Source organism: Hyla sarda, chromosome 2, assembly GCF_029499605.1.
Source record: "Hyla sarda isolate aHylSar1 chromosome 2, aHylSar1.hap1, whole genome shotgun sequence".
Lineage (NCBI taxonomy): Eukaryota > Metazoa > Chordata > Amphibia > Anura > Hylidae > Hyla > Hyla sarda.
In genome coordinates this window covers 218,121,691-218,144,734 of record NC_079190.1, presented here as the reverse complement: position 1 = coordinate 218,144,734, position 23,044 = coordinate 218,121,691, and the positions used below count along the sequence as shown (strand labels likewise).

The 23,044-nt window shown below is 42.9% G+C and overlaps 1 protein-coding gene across 1 annotated transcript; it reads left to right on the top strand.

Annotated features, from left to right (window-relative positions):
• The first annotated feature begins 7,465 nt into the window (after positions 1-7,465).
• On the top strand, positions 7,466-18,168 carry C1QBP (complement C1q binding protein). Its single transcript, XM_056560538.1, has 6 exons — positions 7,466-7,768; positions 8,361-8,511; positions 12,223-12,310; positions 16,632-16,727; positions 17,024-17,149; positions 17,799-18,168. The coding sequence occupies exons 1-6, from the start codon at positions 7,549-7,551 to the stop codon at positions 17,943-17,945; spliced, it is 828 nt and encodes a 275-aa protein (XP_056416513.1). The 5' UTR covers positions 7,466-7,548; the 3' UTR covers positions 17,946-18,168.
• The last annotated feature ends 4,876 nt before the right edge of the window (positions 18,169-23,044 follow it).

Below are 23,044 nucleotides of genomic sequence, written 5' to 3'. Positions count from 1 at the left end.
CAACAGCGCCCATCCCGTCATCTCAATGTTTTATCCATTTATGTAAGGTAGGTATAACCAGCAGAAATTTATGTAGGTGGTATTACATTACTTACCGCAGACACAGGTCTACAAACCTTAAATCCTGGAACTACAAGTGTTAAAAAAATAAATATTTTTTCTAAATGCATTTTTGGTATTTTCCTATAGCTAATTCTAAGGATACAAAATCTGTATGCTATGATGTTACAATGGCTACACTAGTTTTGTCCTTTTTCATCACACAACTCTAACATCTCTAGTAAATGGAAAAGTCTGACTTCCAAAAAATGGGAATTTTGTCTTTTGTGAGGCAGCTTGGAAACAGCATTTCATTTAATACTCCTTCTGGCTTGTTATTCAGCAAAAAGTCACCTACCCTAAAACAGAAATTTACATTGTATGTTCACACTGCGGATTCCGTCAGGCGGCCGCCACCGAAAATACTTAGTCACCATTGACAGCTTTGCAGTACTCACAGAATTCTGTGCAAAGAATATACATTTTCTTTGCGCAGAACAATTTCAGCGGCAGAATTGTGCATTCACACTGATGGTAATGTTCACGGCGTGGAATTCTACTTGGGGAATTTTGCAGTGTGAACGTACCCATATAATGTCAGGTTACTACGGAGTATTAGGTGGTGAGCACAGCCAGTCTTCCTATGGGTAGGTGATGGGTTATCTGTTTTTTATGAACTGCAATAGGGAACTAGTAGGTCTTTTCATATGGGTGTATACAATATGCATGTATTTAAAAAAAAAAATTTTTAAAAATACATATAAATGTGCTATGTTCATCCATTTTTCATCCATATTAAGTTTTTTTTATGTGATATATATTTTAGCTACAGTATATTGCATCAGTTTTTCAAAATGTAGTTCTACTTCCTGGCTAGAAGACAGCCCAGAAATGTTTATGAAATACACTTATTCACCACTTTGTTTTTATTTACAGTGTGTATGTGTGTGTGTGTATATATATATATATATATATATATATATATATATATCTCTCCTCACCCCCCCAGGAAGAGACCGTATTTTCTGAGGTAAATGCTGTTGAAGTCAGCCTTAAAATACACAGTTGGCACCGAAATTAATATCCAAGTGGACACTCAAAATTGTTACACTTAAAATGACGCTTTTTTTTCTGTGGGTCAATACGATTACAACAATTCCTAATTTATATAGGTTTTGTTTTACTGCTTTAACCCCTTAAGGACTGAGCCCTTTTTTGCAATTCTGACCACTAGAGATGAGCGAAGTTACAGTGATTTGATTTGTCACCAACCTCACGGCTCAGCAGTTGCTGACTTTAGCCTGCATAAATGAGTTCAGCTTTCTGGTGGGCTGGAGACTCTCTCCTAGGACAGTATCCACCTTTTCCAACCCACCGGAGCACCTGAAAGCTGAACTAATTTATGCAGGCTAAAGTCAGCAAACGCTGAGCCGAGAAGTTCCAGACGAATCGAATTACTGTAACTTGGCTCATCTCTACTGACCACTGTCACTTTATGCGTTAATAACGCATTTGCTTTTACCGTTTATTCTGATTCCGAGAGTTTTTTCGTGACATATTCTACTTTAACATAGTGGTAAATTTTCGTCGTTACTTGCGTCCTTTTTTGGTGAAAAATCCCAAATAGTCATGAAAATGAATGCATTTTTCTAACGTTAAAGCTCCCTGCTTGTAAGGAAAAAGGAAATTCCAAATAAATGATATATTGATTCACAAATACAATATGTCTACTTTATGTTTGCATCATAAAGTTGCCATGTTTTTACTTTTGGAAGACACCAGAGGGCTTCAAAGTTCAGCAGCAATTTTCCAATTTTTCACAAAAATGTCAAAATCGGAAATATTCAGGGACCAGTTCAGTTTTGAAGTGGATTTGAGGGTCTTTCATGTTATAGAAATATCCCATAAATTACCCCATTATAAAAACTGCACCGCTCAAAGTATTCAAAATGACATTCAGAAAGTTTGTTAACCCTAAAAGGAGAGAAATCCCCCCCCCCCCCCAAAAAAAAAAATTTGTGACCCCATTTCTCTCAAGCAAGGAAATACCTCATATGTGGATGTAAAGTGCTACGTGGGTGCACTGGAATGTTCAGAAGTGAAGGAGCGACAATGGAATTTTGGAGAGTGAATTTTGCTGAATTGGTTTTTGGGGGGCATGTCACATTTAGGAAGCCCCTATGGTGCCAGAACAGAAAAAAAAAAAAAGCCACATGGAACACTATTTTGGAAACTGCACCCCTCAAGGAACATAACAAGGGGTACAGTGAGCCCACCCCACAGGTGTTTGACGACTTTTCGTTAGTCGGATGTGTAAATGGAAGAATAAAAACAATTCACTAAAATGCTGTTTTTTTCCCCCAAATTTTACATTTTTACAAGGGGTAATAGGAGAAAATGCCCCCCCCCCCCAAAAAAAAAAATGTGTAACCCCATTTCTTCTCAGTATGGAAATACCCCATGTGTGGACGCCAAGTGCTCTGCTGCCACACTACAATGCTCAGAAGAGTAGGCGCACCATTGGGCTTTTGGAGAGAGAATTTGTTTGGAATGGAAGTCGGGGGCCATGAGAATTTACAAAGCCCCCCGTGGTGCCAGAACAGTGGACCCCCCCACATGTGACCCCATTTTGGAACCTACACCCCTCACAGAATTTAATAAGGGGTGTAGTGAGCATGTACACCCCACTGGCGTTTGACAGATCTTTGGAACAGTGGGCTGTACAAATGAAATATTTTTCATTTTCACGGGCCACTGTTCCAAAAATCTGTCAGACACCTGTGTGGCGTAAATGCTCACTGTACCCCTTATTACATTACATGAGGGGTGTAGTTTCCAAAATGAGTTCAAAAGTGTGTGTGGGGGGGTCCATTGTTCTGGCACTATGGGGGCTTTGTAAACACACATGGCCTTCAATTCCGGACAAATTTTCTATCCAAAAGCATTGTAGTTCGCCCGCAGAGCACTTTACATCCACATATGTGCTATGTTCTTAACCAGATTAAATGGGCTTTTTTTTTCCCTATTTTCCCTTGAAAATGAAATATTTAGGGTATACCTGCATTTTAGTAAAAAAAAAAAAATTCTAATTTTCCCATCCAACTTTAATGAAAATTCCTCAAACACCTGTGGGGTGTTAAGGCTCACTATACCCCTTGTTACGTTCGGTGAGGGGTGTAGTTTCCAAAATGGGGTCACAAGTGGGTATTTTTTTTGCGTTTGTCAGAACCGCTGTAAAATCACCAATTCAGGCCCCAAATGTACATAGTGCGCTCTCACTTCTGAGCCTTGTTGCAAACCTCCAGCTATTGCAAAAGTACAACTCCCAGCATGTACCATGGCGAGGCGAGACAGCCGTTTGCTGTTCGTGCATGCTGGGAGTTGTAGTTTTGCAAGATTTAGAGGGCCATGGTTTAGAAACCACCGCACAGTGATCCCCAAACTGTGGCCCTCCAGATGTTGCAAAACTACAAATCCCAGCATGCCCAGACAGCAAACTGCTGTGTGGGCATACTGGGAGTTGTAGTTTTGCAAGATCTAGAGGGCTACAGTTTAGAGTCCACTGTATAGTGGTCTCAAACCGTAGCCCTCCAGATGTTGCTAGGCAACTCACCGGCTTCCGTAGTCTGCAGCAGGGAGCCAGCCGCAGGTCATTGCCGCCCGCTGCCGCCACCGATGGTAAGTACCTCCGGCGCCGGTCACAGTCACTTCCCCCATTCTGCCCAGACTACTGTGGGTGGGCAGAACGGAGGAACCGAACTTTAACCCCCCCCCCCCCCATTTGCTATTGGTCGGTTCGCTTCTGACCGACCAAGATCAGGGACATAAGGGCTGCCACCTCAATCCTATCCCTTCAGGGGGATCGGGGGTGTCTTGGACAGCCCCGATCCCCCTTATTTTCCGGGTCACCAGAGACCCGTTTGACCCGGAATCGCCGCAGCTTTGCCGAGATCACCGACATGAGGGGGTCTCATGACCCTGCTCGGCGATGTGCTGGGATGCCTGGTCCGGTCCCTACCGGCTAGCGACGGGGACCGAAATTCCCACAGGAGTACCCATACGCCCTCAGTCCTTAAGGACTCTAAAACGGGGGCGTATGGATACGCCCTCAGTCCTTAAAGGAGATCTGTAGTGCTCTAAACTTTATCCCCTATACGAAGGATAGGGGATAAGTTATAGATCGCGGGGGGTCCGACTACTGGGGCCCCCCACGATCTCCTGTACGGGGCTGCGGGAATGTACAGGAAAGGGGGTGTTCCGTCCCTGCATGACGCGGCAGCCGACACGCTCCTCCTAGAATCCCATAGCGATACATGGAGGGGCGTGCCATGTGGGGACGGGACACCCCCTTTTCTGTACATTGCTGCGGCCCCGTACAAGAGATCGCGGGGGATCCCAGCGCTCGGACTCCCCGCGATCTATAACTTATCCCCTATCCTTTGGATAGGGGATAAAGTTTAGAGCACTACAGATCTCAATTAAGGGGTTAAATAAAGTAAACATTAGCTTTTTTGTAACAAAATGAGTAGACTTGACTAGAATAGCATTGATCAGTGTTATCAGCGCTTTGCTTCTTCAGCCTGTTTCTGCAGAGAGAGGATAGGACGTGCAGTCTGATCAGGACCCTGCAATCGAGGTCTTTAACTTTGATTGCGGCATCAATTTTGCCGATGTCCGATAGTAGTGGTAAGTCCCAGCAAACACGCTTAAGGGTCCATTCACATGGCAGAATTTCCTCATGCGGAATTCCGCACAGATTCTGCCTCAAATTAAAGCCCAATAGACTTCAATGGTATTGCGCACTCCCATTCACACTTAAAAATTTCAGCATGCGGATTCTGCACCAATTCCGTACAAAATCCACACAAGCCAGAAACTACTCAAATGAACGCAGAAGCAGAATTAGTGCAGATGTGAGGAAATTCTGCCGTGTGAATAGACCCTTACACCCGGACTGCAACTAGGTTGTACATAAACGACTTGTGTCATCTAAGCAGTTAAGCAGTGTCTGCAGGTGCACATGTTTGGGGGGGGGGGGGGGGGGGGGGGGTTTGACCGGAGTCCTTGATTTGTACTTCCAGCATAAACCTAGGACGGACGTCACATACACGGGGTCTTGTGGTAAAAAGATATATACCACACAGTATATGTTTTTTTTTGCTCAATGGAATAGCATGGATGTCCACTGAACACAGTGTAAAACTAGCCTTGGAGGCCAACTCTAGCATTGTTGATGTAATATGTCAGTATTTCAGGAGGTTACCAACACCCTTGTATGAAACCTAAGTGGTACACTGCCCAGAAAGCAGCCAAATCCCATCATTTACATAAAAGGAGTCAGATTGTTCATGACTGACTTATCTATAATACTGAGAAGGCGCCTACTGAATGGTAACAAGCAGAGCTTTAAAGGGATATTCCAGGAATTCTTTTTATATGTAATTCTGCAGATCCTGCACTTGTGATCCGTTGCTAAGGGCGATCCCCAGCATAAAAATGCATACAATGGGGGATGCCTGCAGCAGACCACAAGTGCTACAATGGCATCCTACACCCGATGACAAGTGTGGATGTGTAACATATAGAATAATGCATAAATTTAGTTGCACTACTGTGGTAGATGTAGACAGTAACATATGACTAACCCTCAAAATGATGTCAGGCCAAGGTTTCTCAAGTGGCACGTGACCTAACACTAAACCTACCTGTGCCGTATGGGCAATACCAGGGGCCTGTGGGCAATTACAGCAGCATTAGCTCCGACTCACAGCCTCCTCCCAGTTAACTCCAGTGTGACCAAGCACACATACAGTGTGCTCCCCCAGCATAAAGACACAACTGCATTTGGGGTTGAGCCTTTCCTGCCATTTGAAACCACGTTTTTTTTTTCTTGTTGTTCAAATCTTATATTTGGAGGTGTATAAACTCCAAATCTAATGCACCTTAATCACTATTATAGGCAGCATTTTGGTGCACTTGTGAGAACGGCAACATATCAGCCAATTTGGGTTGAGCTCATCTCCTTTAAGCACACATACAGTGGGAGGAAGGCTAACTCCAGAAAAAAAAAATTGTCCCCCATACTGCCGGCAGTAAAAAAAAAATAAGATATACATACCTTCCTCTGCTCCTCCGGTAACCGTCTCCGATCTCCGCTGTGATCCTCTTCCTGGTTGCCAGTGGACGGAGAATCATACTGCGCTCAGCCCATCACCGGCCACAGTGAAGTCCAGACTTGGCCAGCGATAGGCTGAGCAGCAATGTGAGAACGCTTCAGGACACAAAATTCTTCACTACACTGGCACCTGCTGCCAGGGCCAAAAACATCACACTGCCGCTCAGCCTATCGCCAGCCGAGTCGGGACTTCACTGCAGATGGTGATTGGCTGAGTGCAGTATGACTCGCCGACCACCAGCAACCAGGAAGAGGATCGCGGTGGAGACCGGAGACGGTTACTGAAGGCAGGTATGTACATCTTTATTTTTTTACTGCCGGCAGTATGGGGGACAATTTTTATATTCTGGATTTCTCCTTTAATCACACTGGAGTGAACTGGGAGCAGGCTGTGAATCGCTCCTAATGCTGCTGTAATTGCCCACACGGCACAGGTAGGTTTAGTGTTAGGTCCCGTGTCACTTGAGGAACTTTGGCATTGGTGTGCGGGCTTATGTCCTTCATATAAGGCTAATGTCTCAATTCTAACATCATTTTGAGGGTTACTCATATGTCACTGTCTACATCTACCACAGTAGTGCACCTAAATTTATATATTATTCTACATGGCAGGAAAGTTTTGGTTTTTTTTTGTCTGGGGGATGACGGAGTTTCGGTTGAGGGAGTTTCAGCTGATGCTTGAAGGTGATTGGTCTGAGGGCGGAGGCGGAAGGCGTCTCACCTGACGGAGTTACAGCTGATGACTGACTGTGTCCTAAGATGGACACCGTAAGATGAATCATGAAGGTTACTATAAATGTAATCTTCATGACAGAATGGTATGTTGCTCTTTGTAGAGATGAAAATGACAGCAGCTCCGAAAGCCATTGTTTCCCAACCAGGATGCCTCCAGCTGATGCAAAACTACAACTCCCAGCATGGCTTGCTAAAAGTTTCCCAGTTTCTCCAGCTGTTTCAAAACTTCAACTCCCAGCATGGCTGGAGAGCCAAAGGCTGTCCAGGCATGCTGGGAGTTGTAGTTTTGCATCAGTTGGAGGGACCCTGGTTAGGAAACACTGCCCTAGGATCTCAGACAGAACTTGCTGGGTGTTGCTCTACACTCAGGGCTCTTGGCAATACTCACACGGATAACATTCCGCCCTCTATTCCAGTATGCCGCTAAACTAGGACCCTCCCATTTATGAAGCTAGTCACGTGACTAGAGCTGGGCTCTGTCTCCCATAGGCTAAGACAGTGTTTCTCGTCATTTCCGGTGATGCGCTTCCTTCTACAGAGGTGAAAGGTCGGGGGTGTCACAGTGTCCTCTTCTTCCACACGTGGGTCGTAGTTGCACCATGTTCTCCTCTCTATCCCGCTCCTTGCTTACAGCCGCGGCCAGGGTGGTGGTCGTTCGGCCGTTGCCACTACTCAGCGCCCAGGGGGGTCCTGGCAGAGCCCTCACCCGGTCACTATGGTTGCACGGCGGGGCCAGCAATACTCTCAGGCCGACCTTTCTGAACCCTCACAGGGGTTTCCCGGCTGTGTCCTGTGGATGCGGGGGGCTTCACACTGAAGGTAAACTGACAGTCACATGTAGATCTGTCTTGGTGGAGCTGATTCTGCTGTAATACAGAATCCTTTATGGTACATTGAGCTTGAGTCAGATCGTGTAGTTGTTACTAGATCTAAATAGATGCCCAATATACTAAAATAGATTTTTTTTATTATTATTCTTGTTTCCCAATAATATTGGTTATATGTTATCTGAGCTCTGATCGCCCAGATCCTTCTTATTCTATAGAAACAGCATCATATTGTGTCAGTTCATTAGGTAGGAATCATGATGACTTGCTGAAGTTTCTCAACCAGTGTGTCTCCAGCTGTTAAAAAATAAAATAAAAATAGAATATATATACAAATACAATTCCCAGCATGCCCAGACAGTTTTTTGCTGTCCAGGCATGCTGGGAGTTGTAGTCTTGCAAAAGCTGGAGGCACCCTGGTTGGAAACTCTGCTCTAGGTCCATGTATGATGTAAGCTTGTGAAATGCTGCATTTAACTTGTAGAGTCCTATAGCGCTACAACACTGCAGTCAAGTAAGACTTCTTGAAATCTGAATGCTTCCATCTTGACTGCACATGTTCACACTGTACGTTTGCTTACCAGGTGACAAAGCATTTGCAGAGTTCCTGAAAGATGAAATCAAAGAAGAGAAGAAAATCCAGAAACATAAGAGCCTCCCCAAAATGTCTGGTGGATGGGAATTAGAAGTGAACGGCACAGAAGCTAAACTGACCCGAAAAGTTTCTGGAGAAAAGTGAGTGGTCACTAACCCAGATTTATCAATCTGCTAGAACAACCAATCACAACTCGGCATTCATATCGTAAGGAGCTTCGGTAAAATGAAAGCGGAGCTGTTATTGGTTGTTTTGGGCAAAACCAGACAGTTTAGGTATGAGGCAGATTTGCCCGGATGTATCAGTGTTATTACAGTACAGTACCGTTATATTCATGAAGAAATAGTCAAAGCTTAAAAAATTTGTAAGGGATTTAAATGTTTGTGGGTAACCTGACTGCCCCCTGGTGTATGATTCCAGTTATTTTTGATCTGATATTGGGTTTATGTCTAATTAATTATCTGTTTTACTTAGTTTACAAAATATGGTTTGACGACAGGTACTCTAACTCAGATTATATTTCTTAACACCCCTTCTGCTCTTAATGTTTTCCGAGCTTTAAAAAGCTCTGTATCTTGCCTTTCCCCTTGCTCACATTGTATGAGCTTCCGGCAAGAGAAAGTGGGCGTTCCCCAGCAGGCACGATGTTATGGATACCTGGGAGAGCTGTGCCTCGCCATGCCCTGCACCCACTTCCTGAGTTTGGACTTCTGCAAGTCCGGGAAGCGACCATACTAACTGTTTGACTTGTGCAGGGAACAGAACAGAGCCACCTAGTGGACATTTTTCAATCACCATAAAAACCTAAAAAGGTTGAGAATTTCAACAGAAAGTAAATGGCAAAGTGCCTTATAATTACATAAAGAGCAATATGTTAAAAGTTTAGTTTGGCGACAGGTACACTTTTTTTTTTTTTTTTTTTTTTTTATTTATTTTTTTTTTTTTTTAAGCCCAAGTACTCTTGTTCCTCAGTTGATTGAGTTTCCTATGTGTGAAAAGATTAAATGTGCTACCACTTAAAAGGGCATTTCAACCCCAGAATTTTTTTTAAGTGAGACTGGGTGCTATAAAAATGCTTAGCATTCTTACCTGACTGATCTCGTTGCTGCTATTCCAGCGGCTTCTGATCCCCACTGTTCACAACTTCTTCTTGGGGCTTTTGGCTTTACAACTTCTTCTTGGGGCTTTTGTTTCATTCATATGGGAACTACTTGTTCAGCCAGCCAACCAGTCAGTGGCTCAGGCAGATCACCACTCCAGTTTCTGCAGGGATGACATGTCACAGGAACCAGTAAGTAGTGGGGACAGTTAATAAAGGCCGTTTTGCAAAGCCTAAATATGGATGTGACTACATCACCTGGACCTATCACAGGTCCTATAAACTAAAAAGATCAGTATAGGGCTTAGTACAGTGGTCTCCAAACTGTGGACCTGTCTGCATGCTGGGAGTTGTAGTTATGCAACATCTGAAGGTCCACAGTTTGAAGACCACTGGCTTAGTAGAACTGCTGGATATCAGTGTTGGAAGGCTCTGTTTTCAGGTAGATGTAATTGGCTGCTTGCAAGTTATGTTTGAAAGAGGACTGACCTTGCATGAAGGTCTTTAAAAAAAAAAAAAAAAAAAAAAAAAAGCAGGGCTGTTATGTTTTTTAAATAGACCCCATTTATTTCTTATTAATAATGTAAACAGGTACACAGAAAAGTCTTAACCTGTTAAGGACCAAGGATGTACCTGTACGTCCTGGGTCCTTTCCCTTTCTTTAACGTGGGGCCACACGTCATAGTGGGTCGGGGCTGGCCTCTAACAACGGCCGGGACCCATGGCTAATAGCACACGGCACTGGTCGAAGTGCTGCATGCTATTAACCCTTTAGATGCGGCTTTCAAAGTTGATTGCCACGTCTAAAGTGAAAATAAACTACTGGCGGTTAGCTCAGGGGGCTGTTCGGGACCGCTGAACAGCTGTAGGACACGAGGAGGGTCCCCTTACCTGCCTCCTGGTGTCCGATCGCGGAATGACTGCTCAGTGCCTGAGATCCAGGCATGAGCAGTCAAGCGGCAGAATCATCGATCAATGGTTTTCTATCAGAAACCACTGATCAATGTAAAAGATCAGTGTGTGCAGTGTTATAGCCCCCTTATGGGAGCTATAACACTGCAAAAAAAAAGTGTGAAAAAAGTTAATAAAGATCATTTAACCCCTTCCCTAATAATAAGTTTGAATCACCCCCTTTTCCCATTTAAAAAAAAAAGTGTAAATAAACATGTCCGAATTATAAAAAATATATCGTTAATTAAACCGCACAGCAAAAAAAATTCCAAAGTCCAAAATAGCTTATTTTTGGTCACTTTTTATATCATGAAAAAATGAATAAAAAGCAATCAAAAAGAATGATCAATACAAAAATGGTACTGCTAAAAACTTCAGATCACGGCGCAAAAAATTAGCCCTCATACTGCTCCATATGCGAAAAAATAGTTATAGGGATCAGAATATGACCATTTTAAACTTATAAATTTTCTTGCATGTAGTTATTTTTCCAGAAATACGACAAAATCAAACCTATGGAAGGGGGTATCATTTTTAATCGTATGGACCTACAGAATAAAGATAAGGTGTCATTTTTCACCCAAAAATTTACTGCGTAGAAACGGAAGCCCCCAAAATGTACAAAACTAGTTTTTTTTCTTCAATTTTGTCACACAATGAGTTTTTTGTTTTTTTTTTCGTTGTAGATTTTTGGGTAAAATGACTGATGTGACTGCAAAGTAGAATTGGTGGTGCAAAAAATAAGCCTGGATTTAGGTGCAAAATTGAAAGTTATGATTTTTTTTTTTTTAAAGGTAAGGAGGGAAAAAAGTGCAAAAAAACGGAAAAACCCCTGGTCCTTAAAGAGATACTCCGCCCCCCTAGACATCTTATCCCCTATCCAAAGGATAGGGATAAGATGTCAGATCGCCGGGGTCCCACTGCTGTGGGCCCCCGGGATCTAGGCTTCTACACCCACCTGTTCGGCTTCCACCTCACACCGGCAACGCTGGAGGCTTCGGATCCCGACCACAATGGCGGATGAGCATGATGTCACGACTCCGCCCCGTGTGACATCATGCCCCGCCCCCTCAATGCAAGTCTATGGGAGGGGGAATGACGGACCTCCCATAGACTTGCATTGAGGGGGGTGGGGCGTGATATCACACGGGCCGGAGTCGTGACGTCACGCTCGTCTGCCATTGTGGTCGGGATCCGAAGCCTCCAGCATTGCCAGTGTGAGGTGGAAGCTGGTGGGTGCTGCTGCCGAGATACCGGGGGTCCCCAGAAGCGATCTGACAACTATCCTTTGGATAGGGGATAAGATGTCTAGGGGTGCGGAGTACCCCTTTAAGGGGTTAAGTAAGCTCTGAGTTGATAACTCTGGTTATTTGAAAAGTTTAAGTTTGACTTACACGAACACTCAACAACTTTACACGCAGGTGTAGCGCGTGCCCAAAGATTGCTATTTCTGCTACTGAAACCACAGTAATAGTGACCGAGTAATGTGTGGAAAGTGCAACATGAAGATGCATTTAACCAAATGTAAATGTAACACATCAGTCGGTACTAGGTGAGAACAAGTCTGCAGGCTGTGTCATTTTAGCTGAAATTAGATTATGGCTGTATACGTGTTATACATTACTGTAGACTCTACATAGTTATTTTGTGTATATAACCTGCTGAATTTTCATTATGCATGTTAAGCCATTAAAGACAGAATAAAGAAAAAATTATAATTTTTTAATACCCCTTTCAACAGGTTGTGTCTTTCTTAAATAATTTGAAGGCATCAATACTTTATTTTTTATTTTTTTTTAAGGATCACAGTTACGTTCAATACAAACAACAGCATTCCACCAACCTTTGATGAGGAACCACAAGAGGGACAGAAAGGGGGTGAAGAGGAGGTATAGTGCTATGACTGATTGCAGTCTCTCCTGTTAAAGTTTTGTATACTTCTCCCATTAACAGATTGTGTGTTTTTTTTACTTTAAAAATATGAATATGCTCTGCATTTGCCACCTACATATCTTGGTTTGTCCACATTGCTTTATCATTCCTTTCGTTAACTTCAGTAAATTTAGGACCACTGATTCTATCTGTAGACCTGGATGATTCCTTGTTTTTAACCTTCATGGTTTACTTTGAATCACAGCAGTTAAAGAGGTTATCCAGGAAAAAACTTTTTTTCATATATGAACTGGCTCCAGAGAGTTAAACAGATTTGTAAATTACTTCTATAAAAAAAATCTTAATCCTTTCAGTACTTATGAGCTTCTGAAGTTAAGGTTGTTCTTTTCTAAGTGCTCTCTGACACCTGTCTCGGGAACCAACCAGTTTAGAAGCAAATCCACGTAGCAAACCTCTTCTAAACTGGGCGGTTCCCGAGACGTGTCATCAGGGAGCACTTAGACAGAAAAGAACAACCTTAACTTCAGAAGCTCATAAGTACTAAAAGGATTAAGATTTTTTAATAGAAGTAATTTACAAATCTGTTTAACTTTCTAGAGCTAGTTGATATATATAAAAAAAAATTTTTCCTGGATAACCCCTTTAAAAACCAAGCTGTGGTATCTTGGTCCTTCTTAGAGAAGAATAATGTGAAGAGTTACTGGAAACAACTAGCCCAAAGATAGTCCGAGCTTTCTTATTTATAGTATCTTAAAAAACAAACCTTAGGCTATAAAAGATTGGATTAAAAAATGATTCAAACTGTCCAAGTTAGGGGATGCTTATCTGACAGGCCCTTCCCTGCATCCCAGTCACCTCCTCCCCTTTAGGATACATTTTTAATGATATGCATTTGGTACCTTATTTAGATTTTTTTTGTTGGTCTTCACAGACCTATTTTGATGTGCCCAAACCTTTAGGTGGTGTTTCTATTTTAGTAAATTTTTTTTAAGAGGTTTAATGTTAGATTTTAGTCAGTCATTTTGTAAAGGTCCAAGGCACAGGATGGATGAAGCACAAGTACTTCACATAATGTAGGAGTACATTCTTTTGGAGCCTAGTGTCCTAGATAAAACCGAACTGTGATACTAATTGTCAGGGAGGTGGTCTTCCTGGCTGCTTCCTGCTCTCTATTTGTGCATAGGGAGGCATCTATTTGTTAATCCCAGTGGAGAAGCAGTCTGGACCCAACCTAGCTGTTATGTAAACTTCTTTGAAACCATTTTATCTTGCTATTTTCTTTAGGACTTAAAGGGGGTGGAAAACGTATTTTTTTTTTTTTTTTTTTTCAACTGATGCCAGAAAGTTAAACATAGTTACATAGTTAGTATGGTCGAAAAAAGACATACGTCCATCAAGTCCAACCAGGGAATTGAAGGGAAGGGTGTAAGGGGATAAGGGAAAGGGATGTAGTTTTATAATTCTGCATAAGCATTAATGTTATTTTGTTCCAGAAATGTATCTAATCCTGTTTTAAAGCTGTTAATTGTTCCTGCTGTGACCAGTTCCTGAGGTAGACTGTTTGATAAATTCACAGTTCTTATGGTAAAGAAGGTGTGTCGCCCCTTTAGACTAAACCTTTTCTTCTCCAGACGGAGGGAGTGCCCCCTCGTCCTTTGGGGGGGGGTTTAACCTGGAACAGTTTTTCTCTCCATATTTTTTGTATGGGCCATTTATATACTTATATACGTTTATCATATCCCCCCTTAAACGTCTCTTCTCAAGACTAAACAATTGTAACTCCTTTAATCGCTCCTCATAGCTAAGATGTTCCATTCCCCATATTAGTTTAGTCGCGTGTCTCTGCACCCTTTCCAGCTCCACAGTGTCCCTTTTATGGACTGGTGACCAAAACTGAACAGCATATTCCAGGTGAGGCCGTACCAATGCTTTATAAAGGGGGAGTATTATGTCCCTGTCCCTTGAGTCCATGCCTCTTTTGATACATGACAATATCCTGCCGGCTTTGGAAGCAGTAGCCTGACATTGCATGCTATTCTGTAGTCTGTGATCTACAAGTACACCCAGATCCTTCTCTACCAGTGACTCTGCCAGTTTAATCCCCCCTAAGACATACGACGCATGCAGGTTATTAGTACCCAGATGCATAACTTTACATTTATCCACATTGAACCTCATTTGCCAAGTGGATGCCCAGACACTTAGTCTATCCAAGTCATCTTGTAACCTATACACATCCTCTATAGACTGTACCGTGCTACAAAGCTTGGTGTCATCTGCAAAGATAGAAACTGAGCTGTTAATGCCATCCTCTATATCATTGATAAATAAATTAAACAGCGGTCCCAGTACAGAACCTTGGGGTACACCACTAATAACCGGGGACCAATCAGAGTACGAATCATTGACGAAAGCGATCTGTAAATTACTTCTATTAAAACATCTTAATCCTTCCACTACTTATTAGCGGCTGTATACTTCAGAGGAAGTTCTTTTCTTTTTGGCTTTCTTTTGTCTGTCCACAGTGCTCTATGCTGACACCTCTGTCCATGTCAGGAACTGTCCAGAACAGGAGAAAATCTCCATAGCAAACATGTGCTGCTCTGGACAGTTCCTAAAATGGACAGTGGTGTCAGCAGAGAGCTTTGTGGTTGTGACAGAAAAGAAATCCAAAAAGAATAGAATAGAATATCTATCTAATGTAATATACACTGCTCAAAAAAAAAAATAAAGGGAACATTTAAACACAATGTAACTCAAAGTCACACTTCTGTGAAATCACACTGTCCACTCAGGAAATAACACTGATTAACAATCAATTTCACATGCTGTTGTGCAAATGGAACAGACAACAGGTAAAAATTATAGGCAATTAGCAAGACACCCCCAATAAAGGAGTGATTACCACAGACCACTTCTCAGTTCCTATGCTTCCTGGCTGATGTTTTGATCACTTTTGAATGCTGGCAGTGATTTCACTCTAGTGGTAGCATGCAACAGAGTCTATATCCCACACAAGTGGCTCAGGTAGTGCAGCTCATCCAGGATGGCACATCAATGCGAGCTGTGGCAAGGTTTGCTGTGTCTGTCAGCATAATGTTTAGAGCATGGAGGCGCTACCAGGAGACAGGTTAGTACATCAGGAGACGTGGAGGAGGCCGTAGGAGGGCAACAACCCAGCAGCAGGACCGCTACCTCCGCCTTTGTGCAAGGAGGAGCAGTGCCAGAGCCCTGCAAAATGACCTCCAGCAGGCCACAAATGTGCAAGTGTCCAAACAGTCAGAAACAGACTGCATGAGGCCCGACATCCACAGGTGGGGGTTGTGCTTACAGCCCAACACCATGCAGGACGTTTGGCATTTGAGACCAGCAAGATTGGCAAATTCACCACTGGCGCCCTGTGCTCTTCACAGATGAAAGCAGGTTCACACTGAGCACATGTGACAGTCTGGAGATGCTGTGGAGAACATTCTGCTGCCTGCAGCATCCTCTAGCATGACCGGTTTGGCGGTGGGTCCGTAATGGTGTGGGGTGGCATTTCTTTTGTGGGTCCGCACAGCCATCCATATGCTTGCCAGAGGTAGCCTGACTTCCATTAGATACTGAGATGAGATCCTCGCACCCCTTGTGAGACCATATGCTGGTGCGGTTGACCCTGGGTTCCTATTAATGCAAGACAATGATGGACCTCATGTGGCTGGAGTGTGTCAGCAGTTCCTGCAAGAGGAAGGCATTGATCCCATGGACTGGCCTGCCCGTTCCCCAGAACTGAATCCATTTGAGCACATTTGGGACATCATGCCTCGCTCCATCCATCAACGCCACGTTGCACCGCAGACTGTCCAGGAGTTGGCGGATGCTTTAGTCCAGGTCTGGGAGGAGATCCCTCAGGTACCATCCGCCACCTCATCAGGAGCATGCCCAGGCGTTGTAGGGAGGTCATACGGGCACATGGGGGCCACACACACTACTGAGCCTCATTTTGACTTGTTTTAAGGACATTACATCAAAGTTGGATCAGACTGTAGTGTGGTTTTCCACTTTGCTTTTGAGTGTGACTCCATATCCAGACCTCCATGGGTTGATACATTTGATTCCCATTGATAATTTTTGAGTGATTTTGTTGTCAGCACATTCAACTATGTAAAGACTAAAGTATTTCATACGATTAGTTCATTCATTTAGATCTAGGATGTGTTATCTTAGTGTTCCCTTTATTTTTTTGAGCAGTGTACATACATAGAACACATATTTAAGCTGTTTATTAATGTTTAACAATGGGTTCATTAACATCTATATTTTTTTTTTATTCTGCAGCCTGAACTTGTTTCCACTCCTAACTTTGTTGTCGAGATCACAAAACTAGATAGCAATCAGACATTGGTGCTGGACTGTCACTATCCCGAAGATGAGGTAATATGCAGGTTCATAATAAGTGGTTGACATTAGCCCAAGTATCAGCCAACTATAAGAATATACTGATTTGCAGCATCTGGTTAAAAAAAAAAAAAATTGTCGACTAAAATATACTTACTGTCTTTTTGTCAAAGCAAACTCCTGAGGCACTGAAATGATGTGGCTTGCTATGCTACACTGTTTACCCTACTCCCATTAACCATTATGGGGCTTCATAAACTATGTGAAACAGCTACTTTGACTATTTTCAGCACCCCAACTACCTTTCTCTTCTTAATGTGTTTTAATAAAAGGTTGGACATGGTGAAGAAGAAGAAGAAAGTGACATCTTCACTATTCGAGAAGTTAGCTTCCAGCCCTCTGGAGATACAGACTGGAAAGAGAACAGCTACACACTGAGCACAGATTCTCTTGACTGGGTTGGTACACCATCATTTTTAGAGATTGTGGGGGAAAATTTTCAAGCGTGGTATAGATGGGGGGGGATTCTCCACCTTTTTAATTTGTGTGTGTGTGTGTGTGTGTGTGTGTGTGTGTGTGTGCCAAATTAAGTGGTCGCATGGTATGTGATAAATATGGCACTAGTGCACATTTTTGGGACGTTATACTTCAGTACATCACTATGTAAGATTCCTCCTCTGCAACTTTCTGAGACTTTTTCACCTATGATACAGAAAAAAAGGAACTTTTTTTTTTTTTTTTTTTTTTTTTAAATGGCAGGCAGTTTTGTAAGCCAGGTCTGGGCAGGTGTAATGGTATTGTGACCAACCTTTTGTGCAACAGACATTTCTGCAACTTTTCTACACCCAAAAAAGCTGTAAATCTGTAGATAAATTATCCCCCCCTCTCACTTGAATCACAACTGAATGAGTAGCGCCCCAATTTCCTTTGTGTTGTCCTCCAACTGCATGGTACTGATAAGTTGTATGTATCTAGATAAACAGCAGAATCACATCCACTGTTACATGACTACTCAATTAGAAGTAAAGGACTAACTTTTTGTTCTAACTTATCTCAACTGAGTAACATGCGCTAAGTTTTAATTTTTTTTATTATATTTCTTTCAAGGCTTTGTATGATCATCTGATGGATTTCCTGACTGACCGTGGAATAGACAACACTTTTGCTGATGAGTTAATAGAACTCAGCACTGCTTTGGAACATCAAGAATATATCAGATTCCTTGAAAATCTCACTAGCTTTGTAAAGTGTTAGGTGAAGTGTCATAGGCTTATCTCCATCTTTTATTATGAATGCCACATTGTATTGCTTCTGTGCCATCCACATAATAGCACTTACTTTTGTGTTTATGCGGTAAAGGATGAGGCAGGAGTGGCTTTAATATCGATACCTTTCCATACAAGTAACATTTAAGAATACTATTTGTTAATGTTATTTAATTTTGTAAATGGCCTTGGACTCTATAATTCTATAAATTTTTCCAGCCAGACAAGGAGGGCAGGCTTGAGGTTTTTTACTTTGGGAAGAGAAGATCAGTAATACTACACCTAAACTGAATGTATTAGAGCAGTGTTTCCCAAGCACAGTCCTCAAGTAACCCCCAACAGGTCATGATTTGAGGATATCCCATACAGAGAACACTTGTGGGGATTCCTGATGCACTAACCATAATATCAGACTGTGCTTGGAAAACCCTTTTAGTTGTTGAAAGTGAGTGTAGTTAACACTTCAAGTCATACTGGACCAGCCTTTCAATTCTGTATTTTGTTTTGTACAAACCTCATTAAAAAAAAAAAAAAAAAAAAACGATTTTCCACCTTGGCTTATTTTTGAAGTGTGTTGTTGAAACTTTGTATAGGTGGTAGATGCTGCTGAGATGAGGAAAGTGTATAAAATGCTTAAAGAACTGTATAGTCCTGTAATTCTTTACATAGTGGCTAGTGTGGTAATATTGCAAATTTCATATAAATTTGTGAGAAACTTTTGAATAACATTTGCAACATGCATAAGGCTTTAAGTCACATGAGTTAAAGCTTGTTTGCATGTATATATAGTTTTGGGGCATTCTTATCAGATCTGCTTAACCCCTTTAAAGGGGTATTCCGGGCAAAAACCTTTTATACCCTATCTAAAGGATAGGGGATAAGATATCTGATTGCGGGGGGCGCCGACGCAGGGACCCCCGCGATCTCCCTGCAGCACCCACATTCTATGTGAGAGTTGCGTCTCCAGTTTCGGCAATCGCGCCCCTTCCATAGACTTGAATGGAGGGGGTGTGGCATGACGTCACAGGCCCCCCGCGATCAGACATCCCCCTATTCTATCCTTTTGGATAAAGGATAAAATGGTTTTTGCCTGGAATACCCTTTTAACCCCTTCACGACGAGCAACGTACATGTACGGCGCCGCGAAGTGTCACTTGGCGTGTGGCGACGTACATGTACGTCGCGGGGTTTCGGGAGCGCTGCGTCACCGGTAGCGGTGATCGGGCCAGGATGACTGCTGTTATCTAACAGCAGGCATCCCGGCACATCGCCCCCTTGACTGCGATGCGCGCAAATCGCAGGTCAATTCAGACCTGCGATCTGCGCGATTCCGGGTCATACGGCTCACTGGTGACCCGGAAAATAAGAGGGATCGGGGGTGTCCGAGACACCCTCGATCTCCCTAAAGGGATAGGAGTTTGGTGGCAGGGGTGCCACCCCTCCTATCCCTGCTATTGGTCGGCCGAGCGACCGACCGGTAGCAGACCGGGGGAGGGGGGGTTAAAGTTCGGTTCCCCCGCTTTGCCCACCTATCGGTGTCCGGGCAAAATGGGGGAACCATCCAGGGAAGGTCGGCGCCGAAGGTCCCTACCTGGATCCCGGATCCCCGTTCGCGATCCTCCCCCACGTGCGGCGGCAGCAATACTTCAGGGTCCTCCTAGGTGAGTTGTTGCCTAGCAACATCCGGAGGGCCACAGTTTACAGTGGTCTCTAAACCGTGGCCCTCCAGATGTTGCAAAACTACAACTCCCAGCATGCCCAGACAGCTGTTTGCTGTGTAGGCATGCTGGGACTTGTAGTTTTGCAATATTTAGAGGGGTTCAGGTTGTAGATCACTAAGTGGTCTCAAACTCTACCCATCCAGATGTTGCAAAACTACAACTCTCAGCATGCCCAGACAGCAGTTTGCTGTCTGGGCATGCTGCGAGTTGTAGTTTTGCAACATCTGGAGGGCCACAGTTTTGAGACCACTGGACAGTGATTTACAACTTGAACCCCTCTAAATCTTGCAAAACTACAACTCCGAGCATTCAGGAACAGCATAAGGCTGTCTTGCAATGCTGGGAGTTGTACTTGCGTGCCTCCAGCCATTGCATAACTACATCTCCCAGCATGCCCTTCCGCAATCAGTACATGCTGGGAGTTGTAGTTTTGCAACAGCTGGAGGCACACTGGTTGGAAAATACTGAGTTAGGTCATAGAACCTAACTCAAGGTTTTCCAGCCAGTGTGCCTCCAGCTGTTGCAAAACTACAACTCCCAGCATGCATGGTCTGTCAGTGCATGCTGGGAGTTGTAGTTTTGACCCCCCTCCCGTGTGAATGTACAGGCTACATTCACACTGGCGGCAGATTACAGTGAGTTCCCCGCTACAAATTTGAGCTGCAGGAAATTTTTCGCCGCAGCTCAAACTCCTAGCGGGAAACTCAGTGTAATCTGCCGCCAGTTTGAATGTAACCTAAAAACACTACACTAACATAAAATAAAGAGTAAAACACTACATATACACACGTACACTGCCCCCCCCTACCACCCCCCCTTCCCCAATAAAAAAGAAAAATGTATTGTATGGCAGTGTTTCTAAGATGGAGCCTCCAGCTGTTGCAAAACAAAAACTCCCAGCATTTCTGGACAGCAATTCACTGTCCAAGCATGCTGGGAGTTTAGCAACAGCTGGAGGCACCCTGTTTGGGAATCACTGGTTTAGAATACCCCTATGTCCACCCCTATGCAAGTCCCTAATTCAGGCCTCAAATGCGCATGGCGCTCTCACTTTGGAGCCCTGTCGTATTTCAAGGCAACATAATAGGGTCACATATGGGGTATCGCCGTACTCGGGAGAAATTGCCTAACAAATTTTGGGGGGCTTTTTCTCCTTTTACCCCTTATGAAAAGGAACAGTTGGGGTCTATACCAGCATGTTAGTGCAAAAAAATAATTTTTACACTAACATGCTGGTGTTGCCCTATACTTTTAATTTTCACAAGAGGTAAAAGGGAAAAACGCCCCCCAAAATTTGTAACGCAATTTCTCCCGAGTACGGAGATACCCCATATGTGGGCGCAAAGTGCTCTGAGGGCGCACAACAAGGCCCAGAAGGGAGAGTGCACCATATACATTTGAGGTGATTTGCACAGGGGTGGCTGATTGTTACAGCGGTTCTGACAAACGGAAAAAAAAAAAACACACCCACATGTGACCCCATTTTGGAAACTACACCCCTCACGGAATGTAATAAGGGGTGCAGTGAGAATTTACACCCCACAGGTGTCTGACGGATCTTTGGAACAGTGGTCCGTGAAAATGAAAAATTTTGCACAGCCCACTGTTCCAAAGATCTGTCAGATACCAGTGGGGGGTAAATGCTCACTGCACCCCTTATTACATTCCGTGAGGGGTGTAGTTTCCAAAATGGGGTCACATGTGGGTGTGTTTTTTTTTTTTCGTTTGTCAGAACCGCTGTAACAATCAGCCACCCCTGTGCCATGTGGGGGTTATTTTGCTGTTCTGGCACCATAGGGGCTTCCTAAATGCGACATGCCCCCCGAGCAAAATTTGCTCTCAAAAAGCCAAATATGACACCTTCTCTTCTGAGCATTGTAATTCGCCCGCAGTGCACTTCAGGTCCACTTATGGGGTACCTCCATACTCAGAAGAGATGGGGTTACAAATTTTGGGGGGTCTTTTCTGCTATTAACCCTTTAAAAAATGTGAAATTTGGGGGAAAACCAACATTTTAGGGAGAATTTTTTTTTTTTTTTTTTTACATATGCAAAAGTCGTGAAACACCTGTGGGGTATTAAGGCTCACTTTATTCCTTGTTATGTTCCTCAAGGGGTCTAGTTTCCAAAATGGTATGCCATGTGTTTTTTTTTTTTTTTTTTTTGCTGTTCTGGCACCATAGGGGCTTCCTAAATGCGACATGCCCCTCAAAAACCATTTCAGAAAAACGTACTCTCTAAAATCCCCTTGTCGCTCCTTCCCTTCTGAGCCCTCTACTGCGCCCGCCGAACACTTTCATGGACATATGAGGTATGTCCTTACTCGAGAGAAATTGGGCTACAAATAGAAGTATACATTTTCTCCTTTTACCCCTTGTAAAAATTCAAAAATTGGGTCTACAAGAACATGCGAGTGTAAAAAAAATGAAGATTTTGATTTTTCTCCTTCACTTTGCTGCTTTTTCTGTGAAACACCTAAAGGGTTAAAACATTTACTGAATGTCATTTTGAATACTTTTGGGGGTGTAGTTTTTATAATGGGGTCATTTATGGGGTATTTCTAATATGAAGACCCTTCAAATCCACTTCAAACCTGAACTGGTCCCTGAAAAATTGCGAGTTTGAAAATTTTGTGAAAAATTGGAAAATTGCTGCTGAACTTTGAAGCCCTCTGGTGTCTTCCAAAAGTAAAAACTCATCAATTTTATGATGCAAACATAAAGTAGACATATTGTATATGTGAATCCCCCCAAAAAATTATTTGGAATATCCATTTTCCTTACAAGCAGAGAGCTTCAAAGTTAGAAAAATGCTAAATTTTTTCATCAAATTTTGGGATTTTTCACCAAGAAAGGATGCAAGTTACCACAAAAATTTACCACTATGTTAAAGTAGAATATGTCACGAAAAAACAATCTCGGAATCAGAATAACTAAAAGCATTCCAGAGTTATTAATGTTTAAAGTGACAAAGGTCAGATTTGCAAAAAAGGGCTTCGTCCTAGAGGTGAAAATGGGCTCCGTCCTTAAGGGGTTAAGGACTGAGCCCTTTTTTGCAATTCTGACCACTTTCAATTAATGCATTAAAAACTCGGATGCTTTTACCGATTATTCAGAGTTTTTTTCGTGACATATTCTACTTTAAACATAGTGGTACATTTTTGTTGTTACTTGCATTCTTTCTTTGTGAAAATTTAGCATTTTTCTAACTTTGAAACTCTTCTTGAAAGGAAAATGCATATTCCAAATGTTATATTGATTCACATATACAATATGTCTACTTTATGTTGGCATAAGAAAGTTGACATGTTTTTACTTTTTGAAGACATTAGAGGGCTTCAAAGTATAGCAGCAATATTCAAAATTTTC

Coding starts and splice junctions, on each gene's coding strand:
- C1QBP (XM_056560538.1), top strand. CDS start 7,549: ATGTTCTCCTCTCTATCCCGCTCCTTGCTTACAGCCGCGGCCAGGGTG. Junction 16,728..17,023: donor GTCACTATCCCGAAGATGAG/GTAATATGCAGG, acceptor TTTTAATAAAAG/GTTGGACATGGTGAAGAAGA. Junction 17,150..17,798: donor GCACAGATTCTCTTGACTGG/GTTGGTACACCA, acceptor ATTTCTTTCAAG/GCTTTGTATGATCATCTGAT.